This window comes from Poromitra crassiceps (assembly GCF_964638095.1).
Source record: "Poromitra crassiceps genome assembly, chromosome: 14".
Taxonomy (NCBI): domain Eukaryota; kingdom Metazoa; phylum Chordata; class Actinopteri; order Beryciformes; family Melamphaidae; genus Poromitra; species Poromitra crassiceps.
The window spans coordinates 21,869,002-21,889,001 of NC_139633.1; the positions used below are offsets into that span (position 1 = coordinate 21,869,002).

General features: G+C 43.2%; 1 protein-coding gene across 1 annotated transcript in view; it reads left to right on the top strand.

Annotated features, from left to right (window-relative positions):
- Window positions 1-2,680: 2,680 nt before the first annotated feature.
- LOC310789067 (C-type lectin domain family 18 member A-like) overlaps window positions 2,681-20,000 on the top strand; it is a gene marked incomplete at both ends in the record, with an annotated part of 18,659 nt that continues 1,339 nt past the window's right edge. Inside the window, 11 exons of the mRNA XM_083650668.1 lie at window positions 2,681-2,798; window positions 3,678-3,769; window positions 11,955-12,188; window positions 14,125-14,222; window positions 14,990-15,111; window positions 15,887-15,994; window positions 16,173-16,265; window positions 17,474-17,580; window positions 17,755-17,884; window positions 18,116-18,212; window positions 18,785-18,876. Of these exons, the coding sequence (XP_083506794.1) occupies window positions 2,681-2,798; window positions 3,678-3,769; window positions 11,955-12,188; window positions 14,125-14,222; window positions 14,990-15,111; window positions 15,887-15,994; window positions 16,173-16,265; window positions 17,474-17,580; window positions 17,755-17,884; window positions 18,116-18,212; window positions 18,785-18,876 (1,291 nt within the window). The remainder of the gene's footprint in view (window positions 2,799-3,677; window positions 3,770-11,954; window positions 12,189-14,124; window positions 14,223-14,989; window positions 15,112-15,886; window positions 15,995-16,172; window positions 16,266-17,473; window positions 17,581-17,754; window positions 17,885-18,115; window positions 18,213-18,784; window positions 18,877-20,000) is intronic.

The following is a 20,000-nucleotide window of genomic DNA, read 5'->3' on the forward strand; positions in this document are numbered from 1 at the left end:
AAGCTGCAGTGTTTCCACAGGCAAAGCTGGCTTCTTGGATCTGATTATTTGATTATGTGTGCGCAATTGATGGTAGCTGGCTGGCCTAGATCTCTATGAGGAGATTCATTACTTTGAGCTCGCTGAGCTTGGAGCATGGCCGTTTTGAATTCTCAATGTGGGATTAGTTCAACACATAATACAATTACCAAAATTAGCAGAACAACCACAACTCTTCTATTCTACAATGCCGTGTTGGAAAGCCTGATTAGGTCTCTGAACGTTCAGCTCAAAACTAGAATTCTGAAAATGGTCCACACAGCTCAGAAAGTGATTGGAACCAATGATTCGGTGTCGCTCCAGTCCATCTTCGAGAAAAAGGTTATCAGCCTGGCTCATAAAGTCTTGACTGATCCCTCTCACATTTTATATTCTGAGTATGAACTGCTTCCATCTGGGAGGAGATTCCGAGCCAGTAGACACAAAAGCAACCGCTACAAGCTATCATTTCTTCCCACCTCAATTGTTCTGTTGAACAAACAGCCCTCTCTTCCCCCATGTGTAGCACTCCAGTGAGGTGAGGGAGGTACCCCAAGTAGGTACGCTGCGTCTCCTTTACTGCTTTTTACTTTGGTTTTATTTCTCTTACTTCGTACTTTGGTTTTATTTCTCTTATTTCGTAATCCTATTTTTTATGTTTTATTCTTTTACTCTTTTTTTATTCTACGTTTTATGGGTTTATGGTTTTATTGCTTATTTTACTTCCCTTACTAAGGGATTGGATGAATAAACTTACTGTGCAATAGGGTTGTGCAATCAGCACCTTAGCTGGTACACTTCCTGTGCTCTCAGTGCAATGCTGTGAATGTGACTGTGACCGTTCTGTTTTGTATTACTTGTCTGTTACACCTGTTGTTGTACAAGCACTTTTGCCCAAGACAAATTTCCCTCCCGGGACAATAAAGTATATCTCATCATCTCATCTCAACTGCCTAGGGTTAGGGTTAATCTCAGGCCTACATTTGATCCTTGAGATCATAATAAGTGGAAATGTTCAGCTGAATCAATTACAGAGACTGTATACGGCTCCTGTATTTTGGCTCTGCATGGTCGTCCAATGCCTTTACTGATGGAGTAACATCAAGGAGATCAGACATCACCGGGTGGCTTGGGGACAAAGTTCTCCTGGCAAAATACAGAAATAGAGACAGACATGACAGTCTTTGTTTTCTTGTGTTCAGACATATAGGTTTAATAGATGTTGTTTTAGACAGACATGTGCAAGGAGACATGCTGAGTGATCATCTCAGAACTCATTGTGCAGCATGATGTGTTTGGCGTAAAAGGCTTCTCAGCCATTGGAGACCTCCATTATAGCCACAGATGTAGATTTTTAACACTCGCGTTCTTTAAAAACAATCTGGGGGATTTGCGGATCTGCTGACCAAAATTTAACTCAACCCATGTTATTGTAGAGCTGCAGTCATCCTGCAGACTCTGAATCATCAGACGATGTGAAGTCATGATTCATGCTGCCCACACTGGGAGCCTACAAATCCTGTCAGCAGTCTAAACAGGCTGCCACCTGCCAGACAGCAGCACGCTAAACACTACCGACCTGTGCTTTACGCACACTCCAACTTCTGCCTCTTCACACTCTGCTACACTGAGCCTATACAAGCTCATTCAACGCATTTCTGTTCTACTTTTTCATTCTCTCTCTAACAGTACAGTGTGTAGCCAATGTGTGCTCTGCTGAGGCTTTTTAATATCTGAATTATGATCAGAAACAGACTTTGTTCAAAGTTGAAAGGACCTCCTACACCCAGCCAGCCAGCCAGTTCCTCAGCTCTGGTCGGCACTAAATCGGCCTCTTTAAATGATGGTGGACCGAAATCCCTCTGAATAAACTCTCCCTTCTTACTATCAATGATGGCCACTATATGCTCAGCCATGCGTCAGAATCAAGCCCTCCTCCTCACTAAGCTCAGGAAGTGATGATAGAGATGATTAAGCGGTAACCTTTTGTTGTCAGTGACCGACTGGCACCGTAAACTCTCCAGTCACATGCTGCACAATAATAGCCTTATGATAACTAAGCTCAATGACAGGGCAACGTTGTCTGGAGACCGGCTGCGGCTGCTGCAATGGAAAACACTGCAGTTTCTGTATTCAAGACAAAAACATGTTACTTTAATTTTATACTAGTTCTTGGGAATGCTCTTAACGCGCGCCGTGGGTTCTCAACCTGTGGTACGGGGACCAGTGGTGGTACGTAGGGCGCCCTCCCTTTCCTTTTTGAATTGGAGGCTGTTATAGTAAGAGACAAGAGAGACTAGATGTGGATCACCTGAAATGATGAATACTCCATACAAAGAAAGAAAAAAAAAGTGAACATTGTAAGCGATTACCATATGAATGGAGTTTTCTGTCCAAGTAGATATTTAATTTCAATGTGTGACTCTGCTTTCTGGAAAGTATAACGTTAGCCTGCTACAGTAGGTGAGTAAAATATGGTCACGATGACTCAGGGTTGAAAGACTTTTAAAACCCTGTAGGACTCGGTGATTTGACCATGTGCTGAGAGGGAGTGTATGAGAGGGAGGGAGGGAGGGAGGGAGGGAGAGAGAGGAGTGACCCGGGCCGGGGAGGAGGAGAATAGGGAGGCTCTTGACTGTCTGAGACACTTCACTAGTTCACCATGGGCTCTGTGGTGGCTCCCCTGTGCAGCCTGGCTGTGTCCCTGCTGCTGCACCTGTTTACCAGCGCCAGCCGGATTACCACAGACAGACCGGACTACATGAAGCCCCCCGGCGCCGGTAATGACGATTCAAATTGAGTAGCCTTCAAGTCAGGTGGCAGTCAGGGATACAGACTAGGCTGCATCATGTAGTGTCTTTTAAATGTAAATTCAGACAGTATCAAACTGATGTAATAGGCTGCGAGGATCAGCATATATTAATGCTTATCTGAAATGATTTTGTTTGGTAGACGGCAGGTGTTGTGGTCCAAGTTTAGCTTCTTACCACATCACTCATGTCACCGCGTTAAGCTGACACACTCAAGTAGGCTTGAGAGAGCTTTTGCTTATGCCCATGTTGTGGAAATCCATCTGGCAAAGCACCAATAGCTCAACTTTTCTATCAGTGTGCCTGTTCTGCTGAAGTTTGCATCCGTTGCTGAACAGATTATCCTACTTTTTCAACTGCCATATTTTGCCAAACAAATAGCAGGTAATTTCACCAAATGCTGACAAATAAACTGTAAAATAGAGTACATTATTATGTTAAATTCTGTACATGTAGGCTACTTTAATTCAAATTAGACCTGCAGTTTTACATTAATTCAGACTTTTCAGTGAGAATGTCATGAAGTGTTTATTATCAAGGCATAGGCCTATAGTCAATTCTGTGATTCTGAAATGGTGTATCAACCAATGGATACCCCCCCCACACACACACACACACACGCGCGCACGCACACACACACACACACACACACACACGCACACACACGCACACACACGCACACACACACACACACACACACACACACACGCACGCGCACACACACACACACACACACACACACACACACACACACACACACACACACAACACACATCCCGCCAACATTTGCATTTGGTTGCCATAGTGATCCCATGAGTGGTAAAATAAAGCACTTGTCTCTTGTTCCAGGGCTCGGGGTGAAGCAGCACTCACAGATTGTTACACAGCACAATAGACTGCGAAGCCGGGTCAAGCCGATGGCAGCTAACATGCAAAAAATGGTTTGTGGCTTCTACTCTCTATTTGTGTGTGTGTGTGTGTGTGTGTGTGTGTGTGTGTGTGTGTGTGTGTGTGTGTGTGTGTGTGTGTGTGTGTGTGTGTGTGTGTGTGTGTGTGTGTGTGTGTCTCTCTGTGTGTGTGTGTGTGTGTGTGTGTGTGTGTGTGTGTGTGTGTGTGTGTGCCTCTGTGTGTGTGTGTCTCAGAATGGCACGAGTGTATCTGCAGGCCTGAGGGAGAGTTTATCATTATCTGTAAATTGCATACAGTAACAGCCGTTATAAACAGTATTTCCTGACAGAGATAATAAGTCAAGCTATCTGTGCGTCCTCAGGCCAGCCCTCACTCTGTTTTAAGACAGTTACACACCAGCATCCACATAGAGCTGATATAACAGCAAGGTCTGCTCTGTCTCTGAGCACATAGGGGCGCTGCAATACAGGGTAGTGTGTGTGTTTTCTCTCTCTCTCTCTCTCTCTCTCTCTCTCTCTCTCTCTCTCTCTTGTGAACGGGAGAGGTGGAGAGCTGGATGAACCAGTAAACCTCTGGCAATTGACAATTAGAGACCAACGACTTTTAACCAAATAAGATGGTGTGAGTGGCTCAACTGTCCCTATTAGAGCAACAAGGTAAAAAAAACACACACGCATGGACAAAATGCACCGTCACTATTTGCATTTCTTTATGCCCACATCGGATTCCTATTCATCATTTTCAACTGGATGCTCACGCGCTTATTGCCCCCATCAATCTCTGATGGAAATGTGCCCTGAAAGGATGAATGTGGCTGTGGCTGTCTGACTTGGCTGTTAAGAGATGGGCCTCACTGATTTACACACGTACGCTTTTACTTCACACTTCATCACTTCAACTCATCACTTTGAGTTGAAGATTAAAATGGCCTAACCAGTCAGTTAGCCTACAACTTAATGCTGATTCCTGTTTGTCCCAAAAGAATAGAATGTCTTCTTGGACAGATACAGCCTGTTACACGAAAGGATTAGGGGAACATGAAGTATTATTTGTAAATGGGTTATATTTTAAATGTCATGTCTTCATCCACTGTGCTTGATTATAAACTGCAGTTCGCTGGTACAGCCTTCACTATGGTGAAAATTAACTGTGTCAACAACACTAAGTTATTGTTTTCATGCCAAATCAATTGAAACCTTTCAAAGCAATGTTAAAAACCAAATAATACAAATTAATTTCTTTGCTAATCTAATTGACACTCCATGAGAGAGAGAGAAAGAAAGAGAGAGAGAGAGAGAGAGAGAGAGTGAGAGAGAGAAAGAGAGAGAGAGAGAGAGAGAGAGAGATAGAGAGAGAGAGAGAGAGAGAGAGAGAGAGAGAGAGAGAGACAGACAGACAGACAGACAGACAGACTCAGACAGGTGTCTGTCCAGATGTCTTCTTCTGTGATGTACTGCAGCACTGTGCACCATTTGATCTGCTCGGCTGCAGGCTGGCTGATAATTTGGACTGTTAGAATAAAGTCAAAACCAGTTAGTCGGGCGGCATGGAGTCTTGTGAGGGCAACACAATCACATGCTACAGGATGAATCTGATGTTAACTTTACATCATTGATGTGACTGTATAGATTTAATATACACCAACTGCCTGTAAAAAACAGACTATAGTCATAAAAAGAAAGAAGTCAGAGATTAGTAGCACATAGCCAGGCAGTGTATCTTTTTTCCTCTGTTGCTTTGCCATGCAGTACTTATCTGCACTGCAGTAGTGTCTTTGCTCGCAGGTGATTAACATCCAAGAGGTAACGGTGGATTACGGAACTCCTGTGAGTTGTGCGCCAGGGCATGCTGTCATTCTGTCACAGATTACATCCTCAAAGCCACCCGTACAGGCGGAGCCCCTTTCTTACACTGCTCCTCAGCCTGAGAGAACTGTTCTCAGCTGATAAGACGGTAATGAGGAAAAGAGGACGGGGATAATCACTCTGCATTCACCGCTGTGGTATTAAAGGTACTTTGCCTGTGAAAGCCCTCAGAGGAAGCATGCCGAGCTGAAGAGGCATATTATTAAAGAGCTTTTGCTGATAAACGTTGAAAGGCCCCCGGCTTTAGCTGTGTTTGTGATTATCAGAAGAGGTTTTTTTCACACTGGAGCCAGTCAGCGTTGCGGGTGGGGTTGTGTCTGCATTTGATTATAATATAGTTCCTCTAGGCTTTCTTTTCAGGAAGATCAACACTAATATTTGAAGAAGTCTCACAAACGATGCTCTTCCTCGCATTCTTTCCCGGTGTCCCATCTGCATGTTTTCTTTGAATTTGCCTTTAAAGCAGGACTAAACCCCAAAACACTTTTTTTCAGCTTTTAACCAATATGACTTTGGGGGTGGTGTGTGAAGAATTCTGGTCAGAATTTCCACATTTGAGACCAAACTGTTACCATTGTACCATTTGTATCATTTTCAGCAGCATAAGTTCCCTCTATGGGTTGAACACTGCTTTTTTGTGTGCCCTCAAATGAATGGGATATTTGGTACATCGTGACGTCACGCGCCCCACTCATGTGAAAAATTGTTTTTTTTCCCCATTGATTATTACTGTAGTTCACGCGGCGCGAGCCCTTTAAGACCAATGCATCCATGGGTAATGCCTACTATGGCTAATATTAGCCGCTAGTTAGTTATGTTATATGGCAGTAAAACGCCACTGAAACTGAATGACCAAATTGATATAACTTTTAACCATTTCGAGTAACACTGTTTCCATACGGATCACCAGCGTTAGTTTGTTGTTTATAACGTGGCTATATTCATAACATTTTCTATCTCGGATGCGTTATTTCGAATCCCACATAGGTTACGCCAAAACCACCCCCGAATTGTGTTCTGGCGCAAAGCGAGTGGGTTTCAGGACGAAACAGTCTCGAGCCACTAACGTTATCTTTAGAGCACAATATTCCTGGAATGCAAGTTTATCTAAACAGTTACATGTTCTCTGCATTCTACATCAAATTATGATATTACGGGTTGTTTTATTTTGTATGTTACATACTTATTGGCCAAGATATGTTTCACTAGCAAGGACCACGCCACAACAAGAGTATCGTTAAGGTTCTTTACTGAAGAGAATGAGTTGTGTATGGTGTAGTGTGGGTGCGTGATGAGCCGTCTGTTCCAGGAGGTCACGTGTTCCGGGGGGAACGTCCTGATGACCGGGGCAGAGGGAGACTCAGGGTGGGGGTTCCGTCTCAGACGTGGTCTGCCCGAGCGGGTCTGGCGTGAGGCGTGTTTCAGCCCGAGCAGATTTCAGGCCCCCCCGGATGGATCCTAGAACGAGACGTGGAGGGGCATGCACCGTGCCTAGTGAGAGGGAATGAGGATGTTAAGGGTTGAGGGGTGCGGGAAGGGATAGGGGATTGAGGGATGAGATATACAAGGGAGGGAGGGTGGGTCGAGAGATCGAGACAAACAGGGTGAGGCAGGTTAACCAGGTGTAGTAATATTGCCACGTAATTAGAGGAGTGGTTTAGAGGAGTGGTTAGGAAGTTGGGGGAGTGGTTGAGGCGTGGCCCAGCTCCTGAACTTAAGTTAAACGTTAACTTTCATTACTTTATGGGGGAGGAATTCTGCCAGCTAAAGGAGGGACTATAGGCGGCCATCTTGCCTGCAGAGTTTTCAAATCAAGTAGAATACAGTTTTGCAAGAAATCTGGGGGGTTTAGTCCTGCTTTAAATTAAGTTTGACTTTTGATGTCATTTATAAATCAAGACTTCTGTGATTTTATCGCGCTTGTCTCTCTCAGAGCTTCCCAGCAAACATCGTCTTGACCGCGACATCACCGGACGATAGAATTGTGGTTTGGCATCTACCATCTAAGTCTGACGTTCTCTCCACATTCCTCCAAAGTAACGTTTAGACTGTCACTTCAAAACAAAAAATATTGACCTCATATTGCTTTGAAAACACCACATGTAGGTGTCTTTTGTGTTTTTGTTGAATAAAATGACATTTGATTGACAATTTACCTGTTGTGTGATCAGATACTCACAGTGTGACATGCACTCCACCTGCAATGAGACTTTTATTGAACGCCCTTTTCTTTTTTTAATATGAAAACACGTTTATGTCATATAAGTGCAAGTGTCTCTTGCTATGGGCTTGTATTTATCACAAACTTCCTGAATCCTGTGGTATTGTCCCATTTCTCTTGCCGTAACTAAACGCAGTGTTGTGGGTTTTGGATGCTGTCTGCTAAAGTCGCGTTGGTTACATTATCGTAAATGATATAAATATACCTGTCTCATCGCTGGTTGAAATCATGAAACAGAATTAGCGAGGCAGCTAGCCTATCAATGCAACTTCCAGTAGAGACCGTCATGTCAAAATCCCAAGTGCTCAATGGTAAGTATCTCTATATATGACCAAATCCGAAGTATTTGTAACTAATTCCGTGGCCTAATGGATAAGACAGAGGACTGCGATGCGGGCGCAGGTATCAACGCGGCCCCGCCCAGCTCGTCTCGCTTTTTTGTCTCATTCCACTGATCAAAAACGTGGACAGCCCGGGTTGAGTCGGGGTTGAGTCGTGCTGCTTTTGGTCCCTGCTCTGTTGAGGTTCTAGCGCTGTGAACCTGGGTTCATACGGTGATGTGAAAACACTGCAGACGACTGATTGGTCAGGCAGAATCGTGTTTACTCTATCTACTGACTGTCAATGCATACCAGTTTAGTGGGGCTTACCTTCTCTTCTGTTATGTTATTTCCATCAGTCTTTTGTGTTGCTGCCTTCGCCTCTGGTGAAATAAAATCGATCTCCTTACTCAGCTTTAACATGGCGGTGGTTTTCAATTGTTTTGAGAGAGAAAAAGTCCGCTGCTCAGGAAGCTCCTGTAGTTGTGTGCTGCGCTAGGCCGCAGGCGGGGGTGAAGCCGCGGTCTTGCCTGGTGAGAGGCCGCCGGGGTAGAGGCTTCACTCTGTAGCGCAACCCCCGGTCCTCGCGCAGCGCATGCATGTGAGTTTGACTAACAACAAAGTGATATCCATTCTCCTGGCCGATTGTCACATTTGCCCATGTACACTGTAGGTCATTTAGAGGCACCAGTATTTCAACAGTTTAAAAGTTCTGTGTATGGATTTAATTTTAACGTTATAGGTTATGGGCGGAGGGCAGATATGCGGTCGCTATGATGACCAGGTATGGGCGGGGGGAGATCAAGCAGCGGTGGAAACAAAACATCCATCGGGTCGAAACAAATAGAGCCGAGTGGTGACGGGCTGTGCAGGGCTGTAAAATGTGGTGGAAATGAGCCATAAGAGTGGGTGTGTCGAACACTACTTCATCTGTGGATTACATGTGTAAGAAAAATACAGTCACTTAATAGGCAGTGTTGGGCAAGTTACTTTCAAAATGTAATATACTACATATTACTAGTTACTTTAATTTGAAAGTAATAAGTTACTTTACAATATTACTGTCTGTGTAGAGTAACTTGTTACTTATTACACTACTTTTGCATTACTTTCACCAAAATAACAGCAGTAGCAGAATGACATCGCCGCCCCGGAACCATCTTGAAAAATAATTTCAACCGTCTTGAAGTCAGTGTAAACTGTCCAAAATTCGAAATGTTATCCTTTTCCTTTGTTATTGTCATATTGGTTGTATTATTGTATCTTAATTTAAATATGTGCTTTGATTAAGAAAAAGTAACTCAATTTGTAACTTGTGTTACTTGACAAAGTAACTGGTATAATATTACTGAAATCCTATTGGTAATAAGTTATATTACTGAGTTACTGCTAAAAGTAATATATTACATGTAATATGTTACTTTTGTAATGAGTTACCCCCAACACTGCTTATAGGTTGTTGATTGCACCACAAAACACATCTCTTGTGCACATTCAATTCCCAGAGCATGATACAAGGTGACGTATGCTGTAAAGGAATGTTTTAGATGAGGCATTGCCCGGTGACCTTATATACCTCTCTGGTGGCATCAAAGTGTGCGCTGATGACTTCAGAGAGGCGAGAGGACAATGGACTCACGGCAGATTAGTCTGGATTCTTCTTGATTATATAGCTTACGGCACATCTGTGTCATGCCTCTGACATCCATCGTGCACGCTTTTATCTCGCCGTGCAGAAAAAGTTGTCGAGTAAACTCTTATTCTGTATGTTGTGGTGTTTCGTTGCACAGAGTGGAAGATGACAGGAGTGATATGGGGAGAGAGAGGGAGAGAGAGAGAGAGGGAGAGAGAGAAAGAGAGAGAGGAGTTGATGCAAATATTATCAGGCAAATTCTAGTCTCACTTGCCAGACTACCTCCGTTCCGCACAGGAGAGAGTCTGGCTCCTCTTACTCTCACTCTGGTATAGCGGGAAAAAAGGCTCCGTTATCTTTACAACCATCCACCAAATGTACCAAGCAGGCCTGCTTTATTGCACAATCCAAATCTTTGTCAAAACTGGCCATTTTCAGCGTGTAAGTTGCTAGCTTTCCTAGCTAGCTTTGTTGTTTAGAACTTATCCCCGCAGCCTGCTTCCAGTGAGTCAGACTATTCACCTTATGCAGAAGAGACCATCTGGCTTGAGAGACTAACAGGAAGTGTAAATACAATCAGAAGTTCCGATTGTATTTACACTTCCTGTGACTCATAAACCTAGTCTGACTCATAATGTGAGTCAAACTAGGTTTGACCAGGTGAGTCAGACTAGTTTGAACAGGTAAAACAGCCGGTGTTTTGAACAGGAAGTCGTGATACAATGGGTCAAGTGGGCGGGGCTGCATAAGGTGAATAGGCAAATTCCAACCAATAACACAGAGAGGACATACAGACAGACAGACAGACAGACAGACAGACAGACAGACAGACACAGACAGAATGCTAGGGTAAGGGAAAGGAGCTGTGTCGAGCCCCAGCCAGCAGTGCTAAGGTAAGTCATATGACTGAAAATAGGTAGGCTTTGAGTCTAGATTTGAAAACTCCAACTGAAGTAGCTTCCCCGACTGTAAGTGGTTGTTCTGTTCTACAGATAGGGAGCTCGGTAGAAGAACACTCTGCCTGCTGATTTCTTCTTGATTCTAGGATCAGTAAGGTAGCTAACCCTAACCCTAATGGAGGGCACGAGGGGCAATATCATTTTTAGTATAGTAGGCCTATCAAGACTAGAGTAACTTGAAGTGGAGTTTTATTGTCCCCTTTTAGCCCAGTAGAAATTGGCACAATGCACTTGTATGCATTCAGAGTTTCTGGCTTATTAACTAACAACCTGGATTTCACTGCCTTGGACATTTGTTAGCACCATTACTTAGCAAAGTGTCTGCAGACTGCACTCACAGGATGGCTATTTTCAAATACTTTCTTTTGATGAAGGTGCTGGACTGTGTGAAGAGTCACTTGGAAGCTGTGGTGATGATTTAATGTATTTACACCATGTTGGTGCAACCTATTAGTCTCAGCCTGAGTACTAACAGCTATCTCCATAGTAACCTCCCTTGGTTGCTGTAGTGTGTGTGCGCGCGCACGTGAACGTGTGCGTGAGGTGTGTGTGTGCGTGCGTGCGCGTGTGTGTGTGAGAGAGGTGAATTTTGTTCAAATTTTTTGGGAGACATGGAAGCCCATTGCTAAAATGATACATGCCACAATAGGCCCCCATATAAGAGTTTATAGAACAAATGTAGGAGAATCATCAACACATCAGTAAGGGGATACTATTGACATGGCAAAACAGCTCCGGTACATAAGACATGGAAATAAGCCTTATTATGTTGTTCTGATTTTTCCTTTTATATGCAGGCTATGGCTTGGCAGAATGCCTGTACTTTTAAAATGAAATATCAAATCCAATCAATCAATCAATCAAGACAAAAACGGACTTGGGGAACCACTGTAGACCATCCCACCTGGGTATAAACTATGGCCTGAGTATGACCATGAGGGTATGACCACAGGCAATAGAATGAATACCAATACACATTTTGCATTACTAAAAGGTTTATCTTCATGCTTTGCCAATGCTGGATATTACTGAAAATACGCTAAAACGTGATTATGTGCACCAGAGATGATATAATACAGAGATGACTTTGGTGCCCTCATCAGGGTAAGGCCGAAACTCTCCCAAAAGTGGGTGTAGTCCTTTACAGTCAAAAGAACCATGTATCATCACTGTAGCTATGTGCTGTAGGTGATAATAACTTGTTTGTCTTTATCTGTAGGAGTGGAAGGAGAAGCTGGCCTTACTTGCAGAGGAGAGAGCGGCGTCATGCCACACAGACGCCTTCCCTCAGCACTCGCCTCCATTCGATCACTTGGGCTGGAATACTCATGTCTCTGCGTATGGAGTCGCCTCCTTTTCTCAAGTCATTGAGTCGTGGTTTGAGGAGGGACGCGATTACTTCTACACGAGTGGACAATGTAGAGAGAACGCCACCTGTCAGCACTACACACAGGTAGAGCAGCACTGTGTACAGGTAGAGCAGCACTACACACAGGTAGAGCAGCACTACACACAGGTAGAGCAACACTATACACAGGTACAGCAGCACTACACACAGGTAGAGCAGCACTACACACAGGTAGAGCAGCACTACACACAGGTAGAGCAACACTATACACAGGTAGAGCAACACTATACACAGGTAGAGCAACACTATACATCGGTAGAGCAGCACTATACACAGGTAGAGCACCACTATACACAGGTAGAGCAACACTATACACCGGTAGAGCAACACTATACACCGGTAGAGCAGCACTATACACCGGTAGAGCAACACTATACACAGGTAGAGCAACACTATACACAGGTAGAGCAGCACTATACACAGGTAGAGCAGCACTATACACTAGGGGTGTCACAATATATCGTCCCACGAAATTTCGCGATAGTAAAACGTCACGATATGTATCGTTGAGATGAAATCTCATATCGCAATTTTTTTTTTCTTTTTTTCTTTTTTTCTTTTTTTTCTTTTCCCAAAAATAGACTAAGAAACGTCTTTGTTTGTTGAAGTTCAATGTGTGGAAAGTAGTTCAGTTGAACAAGTCTCTGAAGAGACACATGAGAAGTTATACAGGAGAGAAACCATTCAATTGAGTTTCTGGCAAAACTGTTTACTTGACAGGAAAAACTGGAGATGCATAAAAAATAGACTAAGAAAAGTCTTGTTGTTTGAGTTTGAAGAAAAACTGAAGATGCATAATGAGAATTTATACTACTGAGAAACCTTTTAGTTCAAAGTAAATCTAAGTGACGGTGTAACTCATTCTATTTCAAGATAAGCCTTATCTCCAATCTCATGTTTTTTCTAGTTGTTATTGTAATAACAATTTCCCACAACAGCATGTTTTGTATCTGTGCATTTCAAATAAAATACTACTTTTCCAGTCATATATTGTTATTATTCAAGTTTAAAAAAATATTGTTAAAATCGTATCGTATCGTTATCGTGAACCCAGTATCGTGATACGTATCGTATCGTGAACTGAGTGTATCGTGACACCCCTACTATACACAGGTAGAGCAACACTGTACACAGGTAGAGCAGCACTACACACAGGTAGAGCACCACTATACATAGGCAGAGCAACACTATACACCGGTAGAGCAACACTATACACCGGTAGAGCAGCACTATACACAGGTAGAGCAACACTATACACAGGTAGAGCAACACTATACACAGGTAGAGCAGCACTATACACAGGTAGAGCAGCACTACACACAGGTAGAGCAACACTATACACAGGTAGAGCAACACTATACACAGGTAGAGCAACACTATACACAGGTAGAGCAGCACTACACACAGGTAGAGCAACACTATACACAGGTAGAGCAACACTATACACAGGTAGAGCAACACTATACACAGGTAGAGCAGCACTATACACCGGTAGAGCAGCACTATACACTGGTAGAGCAACACTGCATACAGGTAGAGCAACATTGTGTACAGGTAGAGCAGCACTATTCACAGGTAGAGCAACAGCCACCTGTCAGCACTATACACATGTAGAGCAACAGCCAACTGCATTCACAACAGTATATGGCTGAAGACCTAGATTTGCAGACAGCTGTTGGATTGCTGTTTGTTGAAATATATACTCAGGTGTTAATGTCCTGTATCCCAATCCCTCTGTTGTGTAGCTTGTTGAACTATATACTCAGGTGTTAATGTCCTGTATCCCAATCCCTCTGGTGTGTAGCGTGTTGAACTATATACTCAGGTGTTAATGTCCTGTATCCCAATCCCTCTGGTGTGTAGCTTGTTGAACTATATACTCAGGTGTTAATGTCCTGTATTCCAATGCCTCTGGTGTGTAGCTTGTTGAACTCTATACTCAGGTGTTAATGTCCTGTATCCCAATCCCTCTGTTGTGTAGCTGGTGTGGGCCACTTCAAGTCATGTGGGCTGTGCCAGCCAACTGTGTCTGAGAGATGAAGGCCTCTGGGAGCTCTTTGTCTGCGCATATGCCCCTGGGTAAGAATTAAACCAATACTGAGAATGTTCAATCCGTCTGATGTCAAACATAGTTCAAAAACAAATCAGTCCTTACAGCTTTGAAATCACCAGTTTATTGAAAACATCAATATGCAAATGAAAATAGAAATTCCTGCATGTTGGTGATCCTGCATACGATGAAAATATGCTGCCTAACTGAGGAGAACCAGACGTAATTCAGAAGCTACCTGTAGCCTACTGTATTATGAGGCAGAGACAATCATGGCATATAATAAGGGTTGGAGACTGGATTTTCTAACAAGAAACCCCCTGCTCTGTTTGGGAGAATCCCCTCATTTGGAACGTCAAAAACTTGCAACCCATCTTCCTTGACTCGAGATATTTTCACATGTGAGAGGCAAGACGTCACCTTCTGTGAAAGCTCTTGTTTTCATTAGTGTCCTCTAGAGAGAGAGAGAGAGAGAGAGATAGATAGATAGAGAGAGAGAGAGAGAGAGAGAGGCGTGAGCGGAGGACCAAAATGCGTGACTCATTAGCCAATGAACAGCCAGGATGGGGTCTCGCGCTACTTTTGAATGCTAAAATAAAGCTGAAAATGTACAATTTGATAAAAACAAAACAAAAAAAACTTTCAAAATACAACAGCAACTCGACAGTGCTGCTTAATCCAGGACCTTACTTCCTGGAACTCTTGAGAGTAAAAAACGGGTCCATTGGAGTGAATGGAGATGTCGTGACTTTTCGGCTCTGGTTTTCATGTTTGTGCTCTGCTGTATCGTTTTCAGGGGCAACTGGGAGGTGAATGGGTGGCTGGTGGTGCCCTATAAGAGCGGGCTGTCCTGCTCCCTCTGCACTTCTTCCATGTCTGGCTGCTTCCGCTTATGGGACCATGTAGGAGGTTTGTGTGGTAAGAGAAGAGACGCTCGACTCGAGCCTCCAAAGGAAATGGCTACATTAGCAATTAGCGCTGTCACGGGACAGTTAATTATCTTTCAGAAGAAGCACTCAGCCTAGTATGTGCATGACAAATTACTGGGCTTCAGTTGAGATTTCCTCAAGGATGTTACTTGGAAAATGAAAAATAATACTCTAGACCACAAACTTCCTTCCTGCGATAACTGATCAGCTACCTGATGCAGTTTTAGAAAGGTGCGTGCTAATATATGTAACTGCATTCTTGGGCATTTTTGCACATGTGCCTAGTCCTACAGTAGGTCATATCTATCTTTCCTGTGCAAATGTAGCCCTATTCCACACAGATGGTCCATGAATACGTAATATTTCCGCTTATGAAATACAGTTCCTGCAGGGGTTGTTATCCATTTAAAATGAAATGTTTTGAACGTTCCAGATTACCCTGTTGATCACTCGACTGGAATCTGTTCTGTTGATGATGACAGCTGATGCAAAAATGTGCATCAGCTGTGCAACTTGCAAAACACACAGACAGCACACAGATATTCTCAATCAAGTCACAACAACTTGGGTGTACACAACAAGAGCGATAGATACGCTAGATAGATGTTTTTGAATGTTTTGTCTCAAGTCTTAAATATATTTACTGTGTGTATGTGTACATGTGTGCGTGCGTGCGTGTGCATGCGTGTGTGTGTGTGTGTGTGTGTGTGTGTGTGTGTGTGTGTGTGTGTGTGTGTGTGTGTGTGTGTGCACATTTGCTTCAGAGACCCCAAAGAACCCATGCCGTATGAACTGTGGTCAGCATGGCCATCTTAATATTTCATCCTGCAAATGCCATTGTGGCCCAGGGTTCACCGGACGCTTCTGTCAGGGTAACAGTCTTCAGCATCATCTATATGTATCAACTTAATGTATGTATATAGAGCCAAATACAGCTATATAGTCTACTGTATAAAGCTCCAAAGATGCCTTACTGAACTGCGTCTATTCTTTTTCCCTTCGTATCCACAGTAGAGAAGCTGCATTGATGGTACTAAACGTGTTTTTCAGTACGGTGCAGTGTGCAGTGTGTACATGGACGTTATAAGGTAGAAGAATGCTCCTGCCAGTGTGATGTTGGCTATGGCGGTGCTGAGTGTGCAGGTGAGTGCAAAGTGCTTTGGTAGGTGTGTGTGTGTGTGTGTGTGTGTGTGTGTGTGTCTTTGTGTTTTCATGTACCTCAGCAATTTCTACTCTGAGACACAGATTGGCTTTCCTTTAGAGAAAAATGAAACCAAATAGTAAACAGAAAGTAGTGCGCACGCACACACACACACACACACACACACACACACACACACACACACACACCTACACACACGTAATTTATCTGGTTTCTGGTACATTTGTCTTTAGGGGTGCCAACTCTGGTGATATGTTGCTATCAATCAGGATATCAATTGAAAATACCAGCATATTTGACTTCTTAGGCAACATCAAACTGCAAAGACTCCTTTGTAGGGAGCCGATATTTTCCAACTCGTTTGGCCGATTGCCGATTGGAGGTGGATTTTTTCCACCTAATTTCAGAGTCTCTACTGTAGTGGGATTACGAACACATTATGCCTCCTCTTATCGTGATGGCCCACTGCCAGATGCAGACATAAATACAATGCTTTTCAAAATGTACACATTCACTGGGCAAAATAAGAAAACTACTTCAACTAGTAAAACATGCCATCTTTTTTTTGTAACATTTTCTTTCAAACAAAACTGTAAGATTCATCCTAATTAAACAGGCTTGGATGATGCTCCCCCTGAAACAATCCGTACAATAGCCACAACCAGAGCAAATCTGACCTCTTTCACCTATTTCCTTTGGGCATAATTAAAGCGTCATTTTATCGGCCGTCATATCGGCATAAATCTTTGTTTCCAGACGATATTTCATTTTAAATCCTTTATCAGTTGATACCAATGACATGACGATATCATCGAGCATCCCTCCTTTGTATCATAAATGTGTGATGAGATTCGTATATAGAGTGGATTTTCTTAACCTTTATTACTACTCCATGGAAATCTGCACAATGTGTTTGTCTACACATTCATATCTTTATATATTTTCACTAAATAACAAAATGAATGTCCTTTAAGTTGATTTGGAGTTAATTTCCCCTTCAACTTGTTCCTGCAAACTTTCAAACAGATTAAAGCCAGAATGGCTTTTTGACTGTTACTGAATGTACTGTGTAAACTGTTCCCCTCAGCCAGGAAAAATAGATTAAAGTCTGTTCAGTGAGCTTGAGCCATTACTTCTATTGTCGGCTGCTCTGAGCCTCACCGTGTGTTGGCTGCTGCTGTCCCAACAGAGAAGCTGCAGTTTCCCTTCCACAGCTGTGATGTCAGGATAGATGGAGAGTGCTTCATGGTGTCTCCAGAAGCTGACACCTACTACGGAGCCAAGAGTCACTGCCAGGTGAGCGACAGGTGTGTGTTACCCACAGAGAGAGTCTCTACACTACAGCAATAGTCCATTGTATTCACCACTTAGTGCCTTACGCAAGAGAGTATATTCTGTGAGTGTGCTTATGGTACTATAAAGAGTTTGATTGTGCCTTCGGTCTGGCTTTTGGTTTGTTTGACCCATCAGGACCGAGGGGGTATTCTAGCTCAGATCCACAACCAGAAGGTTCAGGACATTCTGGCCTTTTATCTTGGCCAGCTGGAGACGAGCAATGAGGTCACCAACTCCGACTTCGAGACACGCAACTTCTGGATTGGTACAGTCATCTTTGTCTGCCACTGTCCATCAAATACATGATGTATAAACACACACGCACGCACACGCACACACACACACACACACACATGCGCGGACACTCACACTCAGTCACCCTTTCGACCAGAAATACCAGCAGGTGGAAGTAGGGATGCTGTTCTGAACATCAGATGTAAATAATATCAGTTCCAACTTGTGTAAGAGAAAGCAGTGTTTCTGCTCCACATTGCAGGTCTGACATATAAACCTCTGAAGGACTCGTTCCGCTGGGACACAGGAGAGATCCCCACATTCAGCAGCTTTGCCTTTGGACAGCCTGACAGCCAAGGGTAAGAGAGACACCCACTGACAGACATTACTGTAGGCCTACAGAGACAGAAGGGGGCAGTGCAGTGGATCTAAATGATCTAAACTCATAAAACATAGATATACCAACTAAGCAGTTGGGGCTTATTGATCTGCAGATGTATCTGCCTAAACATGCGTTATATTCGAGGTAGGCAACACTTATTTGCACACTGTGGTTCATTTGCTAAGCACAAACAGATATAACAGATTTTCCATTAAATTACATCCAGTATTTAGGCAGCATTCAAGCTAACACAATTTAATGATATGTTCATGTTTACAAGTTATAAGTTTATAAGTTATATGGCAAGTCTATGCAGTTGAACATTGTGGTTTGATAATGCCCCCAGGTAAAGTTGGAGGCTAACATGCAATCCTCACCATGACCACTAGATGTCTCTCTCTCATCTATCTATCTATCTACATGTATCTATCTATCGATCGATCTATCTACATGTATCTATCTATCTATCTATCTCACACATAAACTCATTTCCGCCCCCCCCCCCCCCCCCCCCCCCAAATCTCTCTCTCTCTCTCTCTCTCTCTCTAGCTTTGGGAACTGCGTAGAGCTGCAGGCATCGAGTGCCTTCAACTGGAACGACCAGCGCTGTAAAACACGAAACCGATACATTTGCCAGTATGGTGAGGCTCTTCTGGGGAAGGGTGGATGAAAGAGTCGGTGGCGCAAAGGAGAGGTTTTCTTTTGTAGAATTTGGCTGGCCATGATTTGATACAGGAGGAAACAACCAAAATCCAGAGCAGTCAAAACTGCCAGTGGATTTTGGACATGTTGTTCATCTCTACGGCAAATTGCTGGAAATACAGTTACAATTTCATCCAGTGAGGAATGTAGAATATCAGGTTGTTTTTTGCCACTCAGAATAAACAAAATCACTTTTATTGACTGGAATAAGCTACTACCCACAGCCATAGATGACGAATTGTATATTAAAAAACCCTACCTTTGCATATGAATGCCTTTACCCATGCATCAGTTATACAGACATCATTGCCATGTTTACTTGGCTCAGCGTGCTCTCAGGTTCTCCTTTGCTATGGGCATCAGCATTCCTCTCCATTCTCAGCTTGTTTCCAGCTTATCTTTGATGTTTCTTTGTTTGGAGGCCACGGCCCAAATATCTCCCGCAATATCCAAGCCTTCAGTTTTTGGGAAATAGACCCACACCTCCTCATCCTGTCTGTTTTCCCTTTCTATGTTGAGTCCAGTTTTTGGCACTTTACTCACTGGTTTCTGTCTGTTTGAGCTCATTTGTCTTCTATAGACATACTGTAGCCTATATAAACCCACCTTTTCTCATATCAAATTGGGTGCACTTCAGGACTAATTGCTGTTCTCCCCCCACCTAAAAGGACCACAATGGAAATAAGCCTAGGCTTTATTGTGTTTTTATCCTTTTGGTGATTTTTGTATCTGGGGCTTCTCTGAGGCCACTTGTATTTTAATTATCAATAAAGAATTTCAATCAATTCAATCACTCAATCAACCTGCTGTACTCAAGCTCCACTGTGTCCAGACAGTTAGCACCGAAGTGCTTGACAGTAAAGCTTCTGTCTCTGACAATCAACATACGGTACTGTATAGGGCTAAATGTAAAATGTTAATCCAATGTGACCATTAATGATCTGAACACAGCATTTAATTCTCGCTCGGACGCCGGCCACACATTTAAACAAGGCACTTGTTCAAAATCAATGGCGCTCACTGCTCGCCATCAAGAGCCTTTTAGTGATCGATATACAGTACG